This window comes from Cololabis saira, chromosome 1, assembly GCF_033807715.1.
Source record: "Cololabis saira isolate AMF1-May2022 chromosome 1, fColSai1.1, whole genome shotgun sequence".
NCBI classification, from domain to species: domain Eukaryota; kingdom Metazoa; phylum Chordata; class Actinopteri; order Beloniformes; family Belonidae; genus Cololabis; species Cololabis saira.
The window spans coordinates 16,312,453-16,328,526 of NC_084587.1; the positions used below are offsets into that span (position 1 = coordinate 16,312,453).

The 16,074-nt window shown below is 41.8% G+C and overlaps 1 protein-coding gene across 15 annotated transcripts in view; it reads left to right on the forward strand.

Moving 5' to 3' along the window:
- camk2d2 (calcium/calmodulin-dependent protein kinase (CaM kinase) II delta 2) overlaps positions 1–16,074 on the forward strand; it is a 58,198-nt gene that overhangs the window by 33,812 nt on the left and 8,312 nt on the right. For 3 of the 15 annotated variants that reach the window (XM_061712518.1, XM_061712580.1, XM_061712646.1), the window contains exons 5-16: positions 1,345–1,410; positions 1,855–1,927; positions 3,379–3,481; positions 4,954–5,037; positions 5,194–5,288; positions 6,324–6,446; positions 6,797–6,880; positions 7,157–7,199; positions 8,258–8,298; positions 11,289–11,348; positions 12,623–12,667; positions 12,801–12,849. In XM_061712518.1, coding sequence (XP_061568502.1) covers positions 1,345–1,410; positions 1,855–1,927; positions 3,379–3,481; positions 4,954–5,037; positions 5,194–5,288; positions 6,324–6,446; positions 6,797–6,880; positions 7,157–7,199; positions 8,258–8,298; positions 11,289–11,348; positions 12,623–12,667; positions 12,801–12,849 — 866 coding nt within the window. Of the gene's footprint in view, positions 1–1,344; positions 1,411–1,854; positions 1,928–3,378; positions 3,482–4,953; positions 5,038–5,193; positions 5,289–6,323; positions 6,447–6,796; positions 6,881–7,156; positions 7,200–8,257; positions 8,299–11,288; positions 11,349–12,622; positions 12,668–12,800; positions 12,850–13,335; positions 13,435–16,074 lie in introns of all 15 variants that reach the window. The other 12 variants (XM_061712876.1, XM_061712927.1, XM_061712978.1 and 9 more) reach the window with 7 other exon arrangements.

A 16,074-nucleotide genomic window follows, 5' to 3' on the forward strand; every position in this document is an offset into this window, starting at 1 on the left:
TATAGAGAAACTTAATAAACATAAAAATGTATTATTAAACATTTATAGCTTCTGCTTCAGGCAGTCTTCAATTTTCCCTATGTCCTCTTCTTCTTTGCATTTCAGTGTTTGTATTTTAAAAATATTGTCTTGCTTGAATGCAAAAGTTCTGCTTTAGAAAAGAGAGAACCACCAAGCTTTTTTTGTTTAGGTTTACAGGGCTAAACTACCTACTGTAGCAACAAAACAGTTTCCATATCTTCCAGCTGACCATTTTCAGGAGATTTCCATAACATAACTGAGCCTTTCCCCCACTTTGAAGACACGGTTTAAAAAAAAAAAAGGTTTCTGTCATTTTTTTGCAAATGATGGTGATCTCAAACAGACTTAATTTTGATAAGATGTGGTCATGACTTATAGAGGGGCTTTTTGTAAGGGGTTTAATTTAATTGTTAACCTGCATTTTTATATTTCAAATTCTGGATAAGAAAGCAGGACGGGCAGTAGTAAAAAAAAGTCTTCTCGGCCCTGAAGCTGACCTCAGGATGGAGTAAAAGGCACCATCTTATGTGGTCACTGTGGGGAGTCACATCTTAGGCTCCACATAGCAAATATATTTGTAAACTAAGCTCATGACAAACTGGTGCCACAACCCCTCTGTTCCATCAAGTTTCCTAATTTTATGTGCTTGTACCTAAACTAAACCTTTTTCTCACACTGCCCAAGAAGGGACTCAAGCCCAGTCCTTGATGCAGTCCCACTTCCACCTGAAACCCATCTATGACTCCTACTTCCAACCTCACTACTGTCATATGGCCCCCTTATACAGAACTGTCTCAGAAAATTAGAATATTGTGATAAAGTTCTTTATTTTCTGTAATGCAATTAAAAAAACAAAAATGTCATACATTCTGGATTGATTACAAATCAACTGAAATATTTCAAGCCTTTTATTATTTTAATATTGCTGATTATGGCTTACAGTTTAAGATTAAGTTTCCCAGAATATTCAAATTTTTTGAGATAGGATATTTGAGTTTTCTTAAGCTGTAAGCCATGATCAGCAATATTAAAATAATAAAAGGCTTGCAATATTTCAGTTGATTTGTAATGAATCCAGAATGTATGACATTTTTGTTTTTGTAATTGCATTACAGAAAATCACAATATTCAAATTTTCTGAGACAGTCCTGTATATCCTGTACGTTAAACTCTTTAGTTATTTCTTTTTTCCAGCATTAGGCACAATGTGTGTTTGAGTGAGATTTTTTTTAAAGATGCAAGAAGAGAATGCAACATTCTCTTTTAATTTTCAGCTGTGAAGTGCTGAATCAGGTAAAAATGCATGTCTCTGTGTCCCTGCAGGGTGACTGGAGGAGAGCTGTTTGAGGACATTGTAGCCAGGGAATACTACAGTGAGGCTGATGCTAGGTAACACCCACCCACAAACCAACACACACACACACACACACAAACGCACGGTCATGATGCAACGCTGTCACTGAGGCAAACTTTATGTACATACACTTTTTACATATGGTTGTCTCTGGGGCACGACACAGCCGCCTTGTCTCTGAGGCATCATATGGAGTTATTTATACAGATGATTAATGACATAAAGACTGCAGTATTAATCATGTACAGCCTACCTTACAGTACCAGCTTTCTGTTGAAATATAGCCTCCCCAGAGATGGAGAGAGCTGTTGGAGTTCTTCTTTGATGTTACTGAGTAGCTTAGTACGTTCAGTCTTTTTTTTTCTGTCGTAGTTTAAGAAAACACCAGAAAGTCCAGAAATATAATACACATAAGGGATATAATGGGGACTACATATACAGTATTTTGAATCTTTTTCCCATTCGTTCTCTGCCTTCAGCCACTGCATACAGCAGATCCTGGAGAGCGTCCATCACTGCCATGTTAATGGGATCGTTCACAGGGATCTGAAGGTTTGTATGTCAGTAGACGTCGCAGATGGCAACGTTCAAAAGGACCAACGTCTTTTAACTTTCAGTTTTTTGCCTCTTTTATCATTTCTTTAATTGAATCGGAGACTCTTTTTTTTGATAAAGCATTTAGCTCGTTTGATTCTTTGTTGTAAACTTCCTGTTTGAAGATACCTATTTCTTCCTTGATTGTGCCACCCTGTACTTCACTTTCATGTTGGATCATTTTTGCGACAGTCGGCATTCTTGGTTCAGCAGAACCTTTTTTGGATGTGTGCGGGATTGTGTAGTACTGAGTGCAGTGCAATGGTGATAAGAATATTGGATGATTTATGCCTTTGCGTCGAACGAACAATGAAAGTCCACCTATAGGGACACTGCACCAAAACCTTCGCTGTAGCCTGATGCGCATCGCTTCAGAAATGCAACCACGGGATCAGTAGCTCAGAATATATCACCATTTGCATATCCAAGCAAAAATGATGTTGGTATTGGCAAGACTTTCTTAGTCTATGAATATTCTAATGTGGTCTCCACTCTCATAGCTTATCTCGAGGAATTTTGATGTGGAAGAGAATAGAAAAAAAGATGTGGCTTGAATGTGATAACTGTAATCTAAATAGTATAGATTGCATCTGATATTTCCAATCTGCTGATGTTGCTGGGTAAAGATGCCTTTCGCTTATGTGGTGTGAAGTTTTTATGTGCTTTGTAATTACGAATATTTATTCGTCTTTATGTAGATGTGTCCAGTTGTCAGTGAATGTCTGTGCCGTTGAGTTCAGTGTCTGCTGTAAACCGGCTGCTCACAGGCTGTCTGTTTTTAGTCTCTAAATGTTAAGAACTGCATTATTCATCAGAGCACGCTGTCTCACTGGCCTTGGGTTAGCAAAGACCTTTCTGCACCTGTGTCCGTGTGTGTGTGCGCGAGAGGGGTGCGTGCATGTCTGCATGGAGCGGCTCATGAGTATTTATGATCGTACTAAACTCTGTTGGTCGTGCAGTCGCCGTTGCACATATGTGGCCGAGTCACTTCACTGTACGTACAGTCACGCCTCTTGTGACACCTTCCCCCTGTATCTTTCTCCCATCACTGTGCACTATGCCCCCACTCATGGATTCTAACAGTGGATCATGGAGCATCATGTGCGCTACCGAGTCACTCCCTGTGAATCCATGAGCCCGAGGGAGCAAGTCCACAGCTCCGGCATACAAACTGTCCATGGTCACTTAGAGAGTCGGTCCCGTTCACATGTTTGTGTCTCTGTCATTTGTGTGGCAGAAAGGGAGTTGCCTCAGACACTGATTTAAGAGCAGTTTAGTGTCACTGACCCCTAATGGGTTTGATTAGGATTTGGTTTGGCTAATCTGATTTTAGATCTGTGTCTGTGAGCAGCTTGGTCCCTGAGCGTGTGACCTCTCACCTCTAACCTGTTTGACTCCGCCCCCCCCAGCCTGAGAACCTTCTATTGGCCAGTAAGCTGAAGGGGGCGGCGGTCAAGTTGGCTGACTTTGGGCTGGCTATCGAAGTACAGGGGGACCAACAGGCATGGTTTGGTGAGTATTTGCCCATCCCTTTTTTTTTTTTAATGTAGAGAGTTGGTCAGTCATCCAACCACTCAGTTACTCAGTCATCTCTTTTTTGATCTTGACATTGGTGAGGAATCTAACAACAGTAAAGAGAACCCTCTGAATCAAGTGAAAAGCTATTTTACGTAGATGTATCAGTTACTGTACACTCACACATACGCTTTGGAAGCGGCACGAGCATTGTTTTCCGTTCACTTCGAGTGAGGTGAAGTCAAAAGTTGATTAATTGAATTGTGGATTTTGTGCATCTCAGCAGCAGCATTATTTCTTCTAAAAGTAGGGGAGTATTTGCCTTTCAATGCCTCATCGCAAGTGCCAGCCAATGAAGTTGCAAGTGAACAAGAACTGTTATTAATTGAGCTGACTTTAGCATCTTCAGCTTCTGGTTTACACAGTTAAGGCACATGTTTGTTATAAAGTTCTGGTGATGATCACATGGTACACCCTTGGTAATTCAGGGAAGAATATGTAATCACCCAGAAGATTAAATCATGAAGCAACTCTGTGGAAGAGGTTATCGTTTCCGCTTTTGATTTTATGTGTTCATATTAGACCCTAAAATTTGAGTTTACAAGCGTCAGACTGGCCCCAGACTTGTGGACACAAGGCATGACCATAGCAGATGTTTTGCATTTTAAAATAAAAATGAATTAAGGTGGAAGTAGCCTCACTAATTGTGTAGATTATTTCGTGCCAATTCAGCAGTTTTAGATAATAAACCACAACCTCCATCCATCTCTATAGGGCCAAATTACAAAAAACAGATCACCTTTCATCTTAAAACTGCACCGTTTCCCACAAAAGCTTTGCAAGAACATCAGCCTAATTACATTTCGTAAACCTGACAGCTTTGTCGTTTCAGCAGCAATTAGTACGTCAACCTCTGTTTTTTTTTTTTTAAAAGGAGCTGTAATCTTAAGTCCCTGTGGCTCCAGTGTTTTGGGTTTATTCCACATACGATACCAGAACAAACTTGATTTCTTCATCAACTCACTCAGCCATCACAAAACGAAAGAAGCTGTGCACAACCGTCTGGGAGGTGCTGTTTATTTAGGCATTTCATGAGAAAAGAAAAGAAAAGAAAACAAAGAAAATGGTGGGAATATACGTTCCTGTCTTTTCTCTGGAGCCGACTCTTTGGGTCTAAAGTGGTCTGAAAAAACCACAGTAAAGCTTCTCAGACCCCGATTACAAGAAAACACTCAAGTGCAAGTATTCCCAGAAATCAATGACCCCTTTTTAAGTAAACATTTACACATCCTGAGATGCTTCATCATCTCAGAGAAGACTTCAAGTACCGTATACAACAATTACAGGACATGATTTTAGCAAACACAACAATGTGGCTATTTCCCCCATATCCAAGAGCCAAGACACTGAATTTCACAACACCATCTACCATTCCTTATCTGCTCCCTCCCTCCCTATGATCCCTCCAGGGTTTGCTGGAACTCCGGGCTACTTGTCTCCGGAGGTTCTAAGGAAAGACCCCTATGGGAAACCCGTGGACATGTGGGCCTGTGGTAAATAACATTGAAACTCTCTCACTTCAGCAGGCAATAGTCTAAGGTCTTTTGTTTGGAGGCAAAACTGAAGCTTTGTGCTGTTTGGAGGATTTTGCTGGTGAATGATGAAATGTCCATACATGCACACACACGGCTTTGCTTCACCTCTTTTAGGTGTGATTTTGTACATCCTGCTGGTGGGTTACCCCCCTTTCTGGGATGAAGATCAACATCGCCTCTACCAACAAATCAAGGCTGGTGCCTATGATGTAAGTGTAGAAGTGTCTCGTCTTAATCCAGGGCCGCCGCAAGGGGTGTGCGAACCGTGCGACCGCACGGGGCCTCGCGCCCCAAGGGGCCCCAAGGGGCGCAAGGCCGTTTTTGAAAAAAAAAAAAAAAAAAAAAGTTTTTTTTTTCTCGTTTTTTTTCTTCCTTTTTTCCCTTATAAATATCAACAGTCACGTTCCATTACAGAGCTAAATGTGTACTAGTCTGTGCCTATCAATAAATATATGTGCAATGATGCGCGTGTCTGTTCAATACAACTGCGTCAGACCAAGCGCAGACACGAGCTGCTCTGATCCAGATGGGTGGAGTTGGAACAAACTGTCACACAATGTCGAGAGAATGAGACAGATTCAGGAAATTTCCATCAGGGGATGAAAAAAGAAAAAAACTAAAGAAAATGGAAGAGTTTAATGCCTCTCTGAGAGGCTTGTTTGATACATTTGTTACAAAAATCACCGATCCGACCGGGTCTCCAGCAGCCGTGGGGCCCCGCGTCGAGGCAAGTTAAATGATGATGAGGCAGGGGAAGGTATCCAGTATTTTGCTAATTGGAGAGTTAAAATTGCGCATATAGACACCCGATCCGACCCGAAAAACCCCCCCAAATTTTGGGGTTTTTCGAAAAACCCAAACATTTTGAGGGCCCCCCCCCCCCCGGCCATTCCGCACAGGGCCTCGCAAAGCTCCCAGACGGCTCTGTCTTAATCACAAGTTAAAGGGGGGAAAATGACCAGATTACTTTTTGTTTACAGCCTTACATTAATACTCTATCTTGATTTTTTTTTTTTTTGTCGCATGAGCTAATTTTCAGATAAACTGTTTACTCTTAATGTCTCCCTTTTTCCTTAAGGGCATGGTGTCTTATCGGTTTTTCAAACTTTTCATTATTGTTTTTCTATCGCTTCTGCTTTGTTTTGTTTGTTTTAAAAATAGAGCACCCTTGGTGCTGTGCGCTCTGTTAGCTTTGGCTCTGTAATGAGTGTTTTTTTTTTTTTAATGCTCGTGTTTTTTGACAGTTCCCATCCCCGGAGTGGGACACTGTAACTCCTGAGGCCAAAGATCTGATTAACAAGATGCTCACGATCAACCCCAGTAAACGCATCACTGCCACAGAGGCGCTCAAACACCCCTGGATCTGCGTATGTGACACACTCGAACATACACAGAGAATTACATTTACACTAATGACGGTCTGGCACTTTATGCAACAGTTTTCTTCAATTCTAAATAAGAACTGTTTCTTGCTAAATGTGAAAATAATTCTTCTTAAAACACACCAGACTGATGCATCACCACAGATCATCTTAAAGGGTCGAAATTGACCTTTGATTCTGTAGTTTTACAAAGCACTGGCGCACAAACCCCTGAAAAGCAAGAAACGGCTCCGTGTTGAATTTCCTAACGTGTCTGAAAACACAAAACTTGGCACAGTTGCATTGATGTCTCAACAACTTTCTAACCCTGAGCCCGTCTCATTTTGTTGCCACAGCAACGGTCGACCGTGGCTTCCATGATGCACAGGCAGGAGACCGTGGAGTGCCTGAAGAAATTCAATGCTAGGAGGAAACTCAAGGTGAGGTTTCTGGCAGTCGATCATATTTCTATTTATGCCAAACGAATCCATCCAGACTTTTTTCTTTCTTCCCCCTCTCTTGTTTTCCTCCTTCAAGACTTCTCGCTGTGGCTTAAAAAAAAAAAAGGCACCTCCCTCTCTAAAACCTCCACGTTCGCTCGCTGTCGTGCTTCTCTTTTCTTACTGCAACCTTTTAATCGATCTTCCTCTCTGTCTCCTCTTTTCTTTTTGTCCACCGTCATTTCCTCCTTCTTTACCTCTCTTCTGTGACTGCAGGGAGCAATATTGACCACTTTGCTGGTCACAAGAAACTTCTCAGGTATGTCTTTGTGACTTTAGTGTCTAAGAACTGGTTTACCAAACGCCATACTAGACGAGACGCATTGAAATATAGCTCTTCTGATATAATATACAGGCACTGCAAAGTTACTTGTAGAGAGGACTAACTTTAACCTTGGAAACCTTGAATTGACATGATATATTTTAACCTATTTTGGAATGCCCTTTTGAATAGAACAAAGATGATTTTTGCATAAGGCGGCCATTGGTAAACAGAACCATGTCTCTTTATTTCTCTACCTATTTTGTCATACTTCCTTGCATATTTTTCTTTTGAGCTGTCTTTGTTTTACTTTTTTTTTTTGGTTTTACTAGACCACTGCCTCTTCATTCTATAATGAAATGCATTAGCACCTTTGTGTCTCTTTTTACTCATCATATTCTTCCTTTTTTTTTCAATTTTCTTTCCGTTTTTGTTTGGATTGTGATATCCTTTGGAGGTAAGATGTTTGGAAGGGCAGGGAGATGTACGTGGACGAGCGCGACCATTAAGCTGTGATGTCTAGGCTCTCCTGTAGTCCTAATAGCTTGTAAAATATGCATGAAGAAAAGGCATTAGTTGTCTGAAACGGCTATTCTGAATGTTGCTCCAACATAAATTCATTAAGCAACTACGTGGCATGCATTCTACTGTGAAGTTTAAGATTTTGATTTTGCAAAGCACTTTAAAATGACGAAGGATTAATAGGATTGTACACGTGGGTAAGTGCATGTGTATGTGCGTTGGTTTAAGATTATGTTAGCGGGTACAGATGGGTAGACTGTCCGTCTCATTATCTCCTACAGATACCCTTAAACTCCCATCCTTCAGCCCCTCACTGTTGACTTCGAATGTGATTGGATGGCAGCCTTGCGTAAATTATGTTATTCAGAGAATTAGTTGCCTTGCTTTACGGATCTTGCAGTCAAAATTTGCACCTGGACTTTTGAAGATAGGCACAGCTGATTGATATGCTTGCTGCATGTCAGCTGAGCCTCCGGCGCAGGACTCTTGTTTGGGAGGTCGCGTGCTGAACTCTCTTCTCTGTCTCTTTGCAGCAGCCAAGAGTTTGCTCAACAAGAAGACAGACGGCGTTAAGGTGAGTTGCTCTGCACAAAAGAGGGCAGTGCTTTCCTTTCTTGCATTGTTTTATTTTTGCACTTTTGTTTGCGGAGCCCTGTTTTTATTATTATTACAATGCATTGTGCATATAACAACATCATTCAGGGACAGTCGTTGAAAACTGTGGGAGGTGGTTGTTACTTTCTTAGCTTCCTCTTACTGCTGCTTCGTCACGAAGCAGAGGTAAAGGTGAAACTGCGTTAGTCTTTTTAGCTTCTCTACCTTTGTGTATTTCCTGATTTTTTTCCTTGCCATATAGTTTCCCTAATCATTGACTTTTCATTTTACAATCACTGTCCTGCTTTACATTTCTTTATGTGTTTACGACTCAAACTAAAATCCAGCACCTGACATGGAGGTGTACGCGTTGACATCTGTGTAATTTTTGTTCACCTGTTAAGAGTTTGGTGAGATGCATTAACTTGGTGTGTCTCGTTTCATACAAGAGAGAGTTGCTGTGTTTGGGTGTCACTGACCTGCAGAATCCCACGCCACATCCGTAGTGTCTTAAGTTTTGATTAAATGAAAATATGCTCTACTTACAAAATGCCAGCGTGACATCTACGGTATTTGTAATTTCATGCACCGCTGGGTTTGTTTATTAAGTCAAAATTACAGCATCATTGAGAAATTAGGCGTCAATTTATTCAGTCTTTGCTTTTGGCCTTTAGCATACGGTTGAGAGAAAAGTGCACCCACATCCCTCAGAGTGTCACGTGTTTTGTGGACCATTCTGATGGATAAAGAGATTTCTTTCCTTTTTTTGATAGTTACCTGCGTATGTTTTTCAGACCGTCTGATACATGTAGTTAAAGCAATTTAGGACTGCGATTTTGGAATGGGAATAGAAAAAAAAAGAAAGGAAAAGATCATTTAATGACAGTTTTACTGGATATAGATACAGAAATAGTTATAGATACAGTATATAGTTGTAGTTAAAGATGATGGAATATGCCCAGGATTAATACTCAGGTACAGTAGGAGCACTGGGTGATAAAATGGGAAGTAATCAGGGGATAAAATATTAAAATAAAAAAAAAGATTTCAGTGAAAAATGGTTTTCCGAAATAATTTATTTTATATGTAAGGAATTCTGTCGTTTTAGATGCATCAGTGCAGCTGCAGCATCAGCTCCTTCAGGATTAGTGGTTTTGTTTAGAATAGAAAAAAAACTCATGTCTTAACTAAAACCAGTTGCCTAATTAATGATGAAATATTTTAACCATAATCAAATATATTACTGTGTTGTTTGATGTCATTTTCTTGATATGAAAATTTACATATTTATTCTGATTTCTCTGACTTTGCAAAGTGAAGCAGTGTGGTTCCTTGTTAAAAACATTATTCAATAGCACTTTGATACCCCTACCCCTGCAAACAGTTGACCCCCACCACCCCACCTGCCCAATATTTGATATACCACAAGGTGCCTGGCCAAAAAAAAACCCAAACAGTCACAGTTTTGATTACAGCATGTATTTGCTGTTGCATGATCCTTTCAGTAAAAATCATGTGGCGATTATGGGAGAGACAGATTGGTGCTTAAGGTCTTCTCCAGCGCAGCCCAAATTTCTAAACGAGGCTGAGGTCCAGCTAAGCCATATGTAAAATGATGTGTCATATCCCCTGAAGGGATCCTGATTTGTCATCTTGGGATATGCCTGTGTCGTCAGGAAAGACGGAGGAAGTCTGTTGATGGAAAACCTGGTCGTTCTGTGCATCCAGGTCAGCAGCTGACCTAATTTTTTGGGCACTTGAAGTTACTGAACCTCGCTCTGACTAATCCAACCAATCCCAGCTCATGGCCCCGCCCCCGCATGCTTGTATGGCAGAAACATGGAATGATGGGTGGTTCACTTTATTTACCACTCTTCTTACACGGGAACAAGTCAAATCTGGACTCATCATCCCTCCCTGCTGTTTTTTTTTTTTTTAATCTCCGTTTTTTTATTTTTTATTTTGATTATCCCCACACAGGGATGGTTTTCTTAAAGCTGCACAGCCGTTTCTCCCGATTTCTTGGCTTCTCTGTGTGGAAATGATTTTGACTTTTGTGGATTTTTTTTTCAGTGTTTTATTTCGTTTTTCTTTTTCTACTATTACGGGGTTCGAGAAAGTTTGCCTGACTGAGCAGGTGCCCCATGTGCGGACGTAGCAGCCCCTGTCTAATTACTGCTCATAAAAGCCGGTAGAGCCAGAAAGAAAATCTTTAGATAGATGATTTTTATGTTAAGTACATTTTTTTTTAATTATCACCCTCCACAATCATTCAGGATTTTTTTATAACCACATTCTTCCTGAAGTTAATGGTTTATCATTTTCCTTCCAGATTTTAATATAGCATTGGATAGATCTTCACCAAATATCTCTCTACTTGTCTTTTTCTTTTTTTTGTTGCTTGAACTAAGACCAGGAATTTGAGCTTTTCTAAAACAGTGCCAGACATATCTAAATAACGTATTGCTAGCTGAAACATATTAATAACTGCAGTCCGTTTCTCTTGGGAGGATCTTGCTTAATTGCTTAGCTAAATACAGATAAACCTTTTTTTGGCCAGGCTACAAATTTGACTTAGAGGAAGGTCAAAAATAAGCCTCTTTTCCTTTCTTTTTTTAAATCTATCTGTAACGTATCATCTAAAATCTCATAAAAGGAAAAAAAATCCTTGGAATGCATATAATTATACAGCTCAGTTTGATTGATTTTTGTCTTTTGCAAACATTTCCTTCAGAGCTTTCCTTCATACATCAACCTTCTCTAAATCTTACAAGGTGTATACCTTTTTTAAAGTGTGCTTTGTAAGATGCTCAACCTCCATAATTCGGTGGTAGATGTGTGGAATGTAACCGTCAGTGTCATCAGAACCAGTTGCTTTGATAACCTGGGAACTGAGATGGAGAGAGGGTGTGTGTGTGCGCCTGAAACGTGCGTATGTGTGTCATGTCGCCTCTACACTGCCCCCTGCAGGTCAACAACAAAGTCAACACAGTGACCAGTCCTAAAGACACTGGCCCTGCCCCTGCACTGGTATCCACACTCAGTCTCATCCACACCCACATTTTCTGTCACAAAAACATCCAAACCTCATATCCCGCTGTCGAGGAGCTCCAGTTTCAGCACCAGCACAGGCTCAGGCCATTTTCTGCTCCATCTCGACCTCACTTGAACAGTTTTAAATTGTTAATAGGGTCTGTAAAGGGCGCTGATGAAATCAAGGGCAGTAACATAGGATGAAACAGCTGTCGAGCTCAGCATCAGGCTATCCCTGAATGAAATAGTATGTAAAAGCATTTGTGAATGCACAGCATGCCCCAGCTGCAGAATCTTTGATACAGCTAGCCCTGAGAGATATTCATAATTCAAATTGATGTATTAATTTATACATTAATTCACTCACTCACCTGAATACGCAAAGCATGCATTTCGTAAGGTAGAGATTTATCAGCCTTGAGTTGTGCATTGTTGATGTTGGGCTGATAATTCTTTACACACACTGGGCTTTTGACTAGTGTGGCCCTCAATCTTTGATTAGGGCATCAATTCTAACCCAACAGCTCCCCCTCCCACCTCACACTCACACTATGCATGAATCCCTTCCGAGTCATTAAACATGCTTCGCTCCTAGCCGGTTTTGCACATGAATGCAGAATTGTCTGACAAGAATCCACACAAGCATTATGCGGGATTTGTTGCTGCTGACACACTTCATCCGCGCATGGCTGCAAGGGGCATTGGCTCCATGGCTGTCCCTTTTGTTGGCTTGTGCCTAGCGCCTGCTCATTGGCTGCCTGCGTGAGGCCACGTGACCGCTGCTCTCCATGATGTTGAAGATTCTCTTTCCTCTCATTTGCTGTCGAGTTGATTACGCATGAACGCAGGCACATGACATCTGTCTCTTTCTCTTTCTATCCTCTTTTCTGTCTTCATCATCACACACACACACACACACACACACACACACACACACACACACACACACACACACACACACACACACACACACACACACACACACACAGAGCCAAGGATGCTGATGTTATAATCTAGTGTAATCTGGGCGAGTGATTAGAAGGACTGAGCTGGTCATCAGAATCGATTCTACAAAAGCCCAGACATCTGATTACTGAGGCAGACCACTGGCAGGCACAAATGAGACAACAATGTCATAGACGGAAAGACAGATTTCATATATACACACACACACACACAATTATTTCCATATCAATGTCTGTACCTTCATACCTCTTTGAGTGTTTGTGTGGTATTTGATCGCACGTTCTCCATCGTTTTGTCCTCTTTAGGAGCCACAGACGACGGTGATCCACAATCCCGTGGATGGAAACAAGGTACAACATAAAAACCACCTCTTTCAGCAGGATTTGCACTTGATTTTAACGCCGTGCTCTCGACTGAATGCTTCTTCGCTCGCCGGCGAACGATCTTTTTAAAGATGAAGGAGTTGTTGGTTGTTTTCCGCAGGAGTCCGTCGAGAGTGCCAACACCACCATAGAGGATGAAGATGCAAAAGGTGAGGGAAAACTCACCAACACAGTTGCAGAAATCAGCTACCGTGATTTTCAGTCAGACTATTAACACCTTTTTATGTTTTTCTTCACTCTGCTGTGACATGGTTGATAGCCAGTTAACTACTGCGTCTCCTTTTTTGGATGTTCGCTCCTCGTTTTTTTTTTTTTTTTTTTTTTTTTCTATTTCCTTTTTAAATTCCTGGATTTAATGCATCCTCTTTTTTCCGCGTCATGTTTGAAGTTAATAGCTGTATAACCAATACGTTCTTTTTGCAGACATTTTTCTGTTTTCAGCATTATTAAATGTCGCCCTTTTCTGTTTTTCTCCTCCTTTCTTGTGTTTTGTTTAAAAATGCCATTTTATTTTTTTGTCTCACATATCTTTCCTGAACAAACATGCTTATCATTTATGACACCCCTCACCTAACCCACACACGTACACGTGGCACCGAACCACACACCCATCACTCATGCAACCCCCCCGTCAGCCCTTCGTATGGGCAGCTTAGTGAGCAGTGTCTTGAGTTCTAAGAGCCGTTCCTCACAGATGTCAGACTCAAGACAGACTCCCACCTCCTCAGTTCAGAGTAAGTGCCTCTGCAAAAAGGGGAGATGCTCTGTTTCGTTTACCTCATGTAGGACCGTGAACCTCAGTGTGTAAAAGTGTCTCAGATTCTGTGTTCCCGTTGAGCAGCTAATTTCCTCGGCGTGTATGACCCGATCTTTCATGTGGTCTTTCACGGTGTTCCTCAGCTCTGGTGCTCGGGGGCCGCTGCCCTACATATTTGAGATATTTCCTTCCTTCGACACACCTGATTCAAATTAATGAGTCATTAACAGGCTCGTTCAGACTCTGGTGTCGAGCCGATGGCGATCTATTCAGGACCGAGTCAGGTGACCTATCTAAAACATGCAAGGCTGTGGCCCCTGAGGACTGAATTTTAGAAACACTGGTCTGTAGTTTGATATCATTGGTCCCTTTGATACACTAGTTATCTAGTTAGCTCTCTTAATAAAATGAAACCTTTGTTTATGGCCCCTAAAGCCCCTTGCACACCAAAAACGGCAACTGCACCTCAGCGCACGAAACCCATTCGGTAGCTACGGCCTCACGATGAAGGTTTGCCCGTCTCGGCCTGCTGTGAACAAACTAGGTCAAAGGTAGCTCGGTGATGTTTGACATGTGGAATAAGTGACAGGAGTTTAAGTATCCCGGGGTCTTGTTCACGAATGAGGGCAGAATGGAGATTAACAGGCGGATTGGTGTGGCGTCTGGAGTGATGCAGGGTCCGTATCCGTCTGTTGGGGTCAAAAGAGATTTGAGCCAAAAGTCAAGGCCTTCTGTTTATGGGTTGAGCTACATTCACACACTCACCTACGGTCAGGGACTGTGGGTAGTGACGGAAAGAATAATATATCAGATACAAGTGGCTGAAATGAGTTTCTTCTCTCTGATTGAAATGAGTTTCTTCTTTCTGGTGGCTGGACTATCCCTCAGAGAAACTGCCCGATCCGCAGGGTCCGTACCTACTTTTAAGAGCAAGCTAAAGATTCAGTTCTTCGAGGAGCATTTTTTGCATCCACTTAACTTCTCTGCTCATCAGAATGACTTAGAAGATTTATTCATCTCTTTGCATGACTAGGCACTGAGAAAGCTTATGCCAAAATGATATTATGACAGTGAATTTTAAGACATAGTTTTGCTGTATAAAGGGATTGTTGTTGGGTGAGAAGGCAACAAAAAAAACATAAAGATTCTTGCACCAGCATGTCAGCACCTGTGTCCAACTGGACTCACAGCAGTCTGACCAGCACTGATCCAGCTGGACCTGAACTATGTGATTTCTTGCTTGTCTTGTTCTCAGATGTAAGTCACTTTGGATAAAGGCATCTTATGAATGACTAGTAGTAGCAGTAGTAGTAGTAGTAGCAGTAGCAGTAGTAGTAGTAGTAGTAGTAGTAGCAGTAGCAGTAGCAGTAGCAGTAGTAGTAGTAGTAGTAGTAGCAGTAGCAGTAGCAGTAGCAGTAGCAGTAGCAGCAGCAGCAGCAGCAGCAGCAGCAGCAGCAGCAGCAGCAGCAGCAGCAGCAGCAGCAGCAGCAGCAGCAGCAGCAGCAGCAGCAGCAGCAGCAGCAGCAGCAGCAGCAGCAGCAGCAGCAGCAGCAGCAGCAGCAGCAGCAGCAGCAGCAGCAGCAGCAGCAGCAGCAGAAAACTTCCTCTGGAGGTGTTTTAGGTACGAGGCCCCATGGAAGACCCAGGAAACGCTGGAGTGATTATATCTCTTGGCTGGCCTAGGAACGCCTCAGTATTTCTTTGAAGGAGCTGGAGGAAGGTGACCAAGGAGATGAAGATTTAACAGTTTGTTTTGTTTTTACTTGAGAGTTTTTAACTTTGTAGTTCTCTTTTGAGTATGATCATTTGGTATTATGAAGTTATAGCTAGTTGAACTTACTTCACTCTGCGGTACGTACCAGAGCAACCAGTTGTCTTGAGGCTCACAGGCCGTCCATCAATCCAGGATGACAACTGAGGCCAAAGTAAGCAATAGCCAGTTATAAAAAGAGGTCGCTTGCGAATAGTTTTTCTCCATAAAGCAATACTGGCAAAACTGGAAGTGAGTCGCGTGACCTCTGCAACTGGCTTCACTGCCGTGCGCCATTGCATTATGGGAATCAGTCTTTAACGTAGACTTGTAAGTTGTTCACTGGAAATATTTCCAGAAGAACAACACAGCGTGCGTTTTGTTCACATACTGCACACAGTGTGATACTCTGGAAGTTGCAAAGCATGCAGTTTTGAAAATGGCCTCTCATCTGTTAACTGCAGCAGAAAAACAAACCCTAATTCTACAAACTTTACCTGAGCGTCGCATATATCCACATACCTGCCTTTTTGCTTTCCCTTTCTTACCAGCGGGGTTGGTGTCAGCGCTAGTTTATTAGGATGAGTCTATAAACGCTGCACATAAGCAGGAGGCTTTGTGCAAGGCTTTGTGCAAGGCTTTGAAAGCTGCGTCTGGTTAGCTCTTTACTCCACAACTTCCTGCTGACGAGTGCGTGGAAAGTGGTGAGATCAGCACATGTCGCCTTCGGTGTGCAAGCCGCTTAATCTTTCCCCTTCCATCCAGTTTTTTTTTTTCTTCAAGAAGAAATTATCCTGCATATTTGTGTCAGTAGATTCAGCTTTTTTCCCTCTCTACTATTTGTTCCGACTTAGCCAAATACTGTTT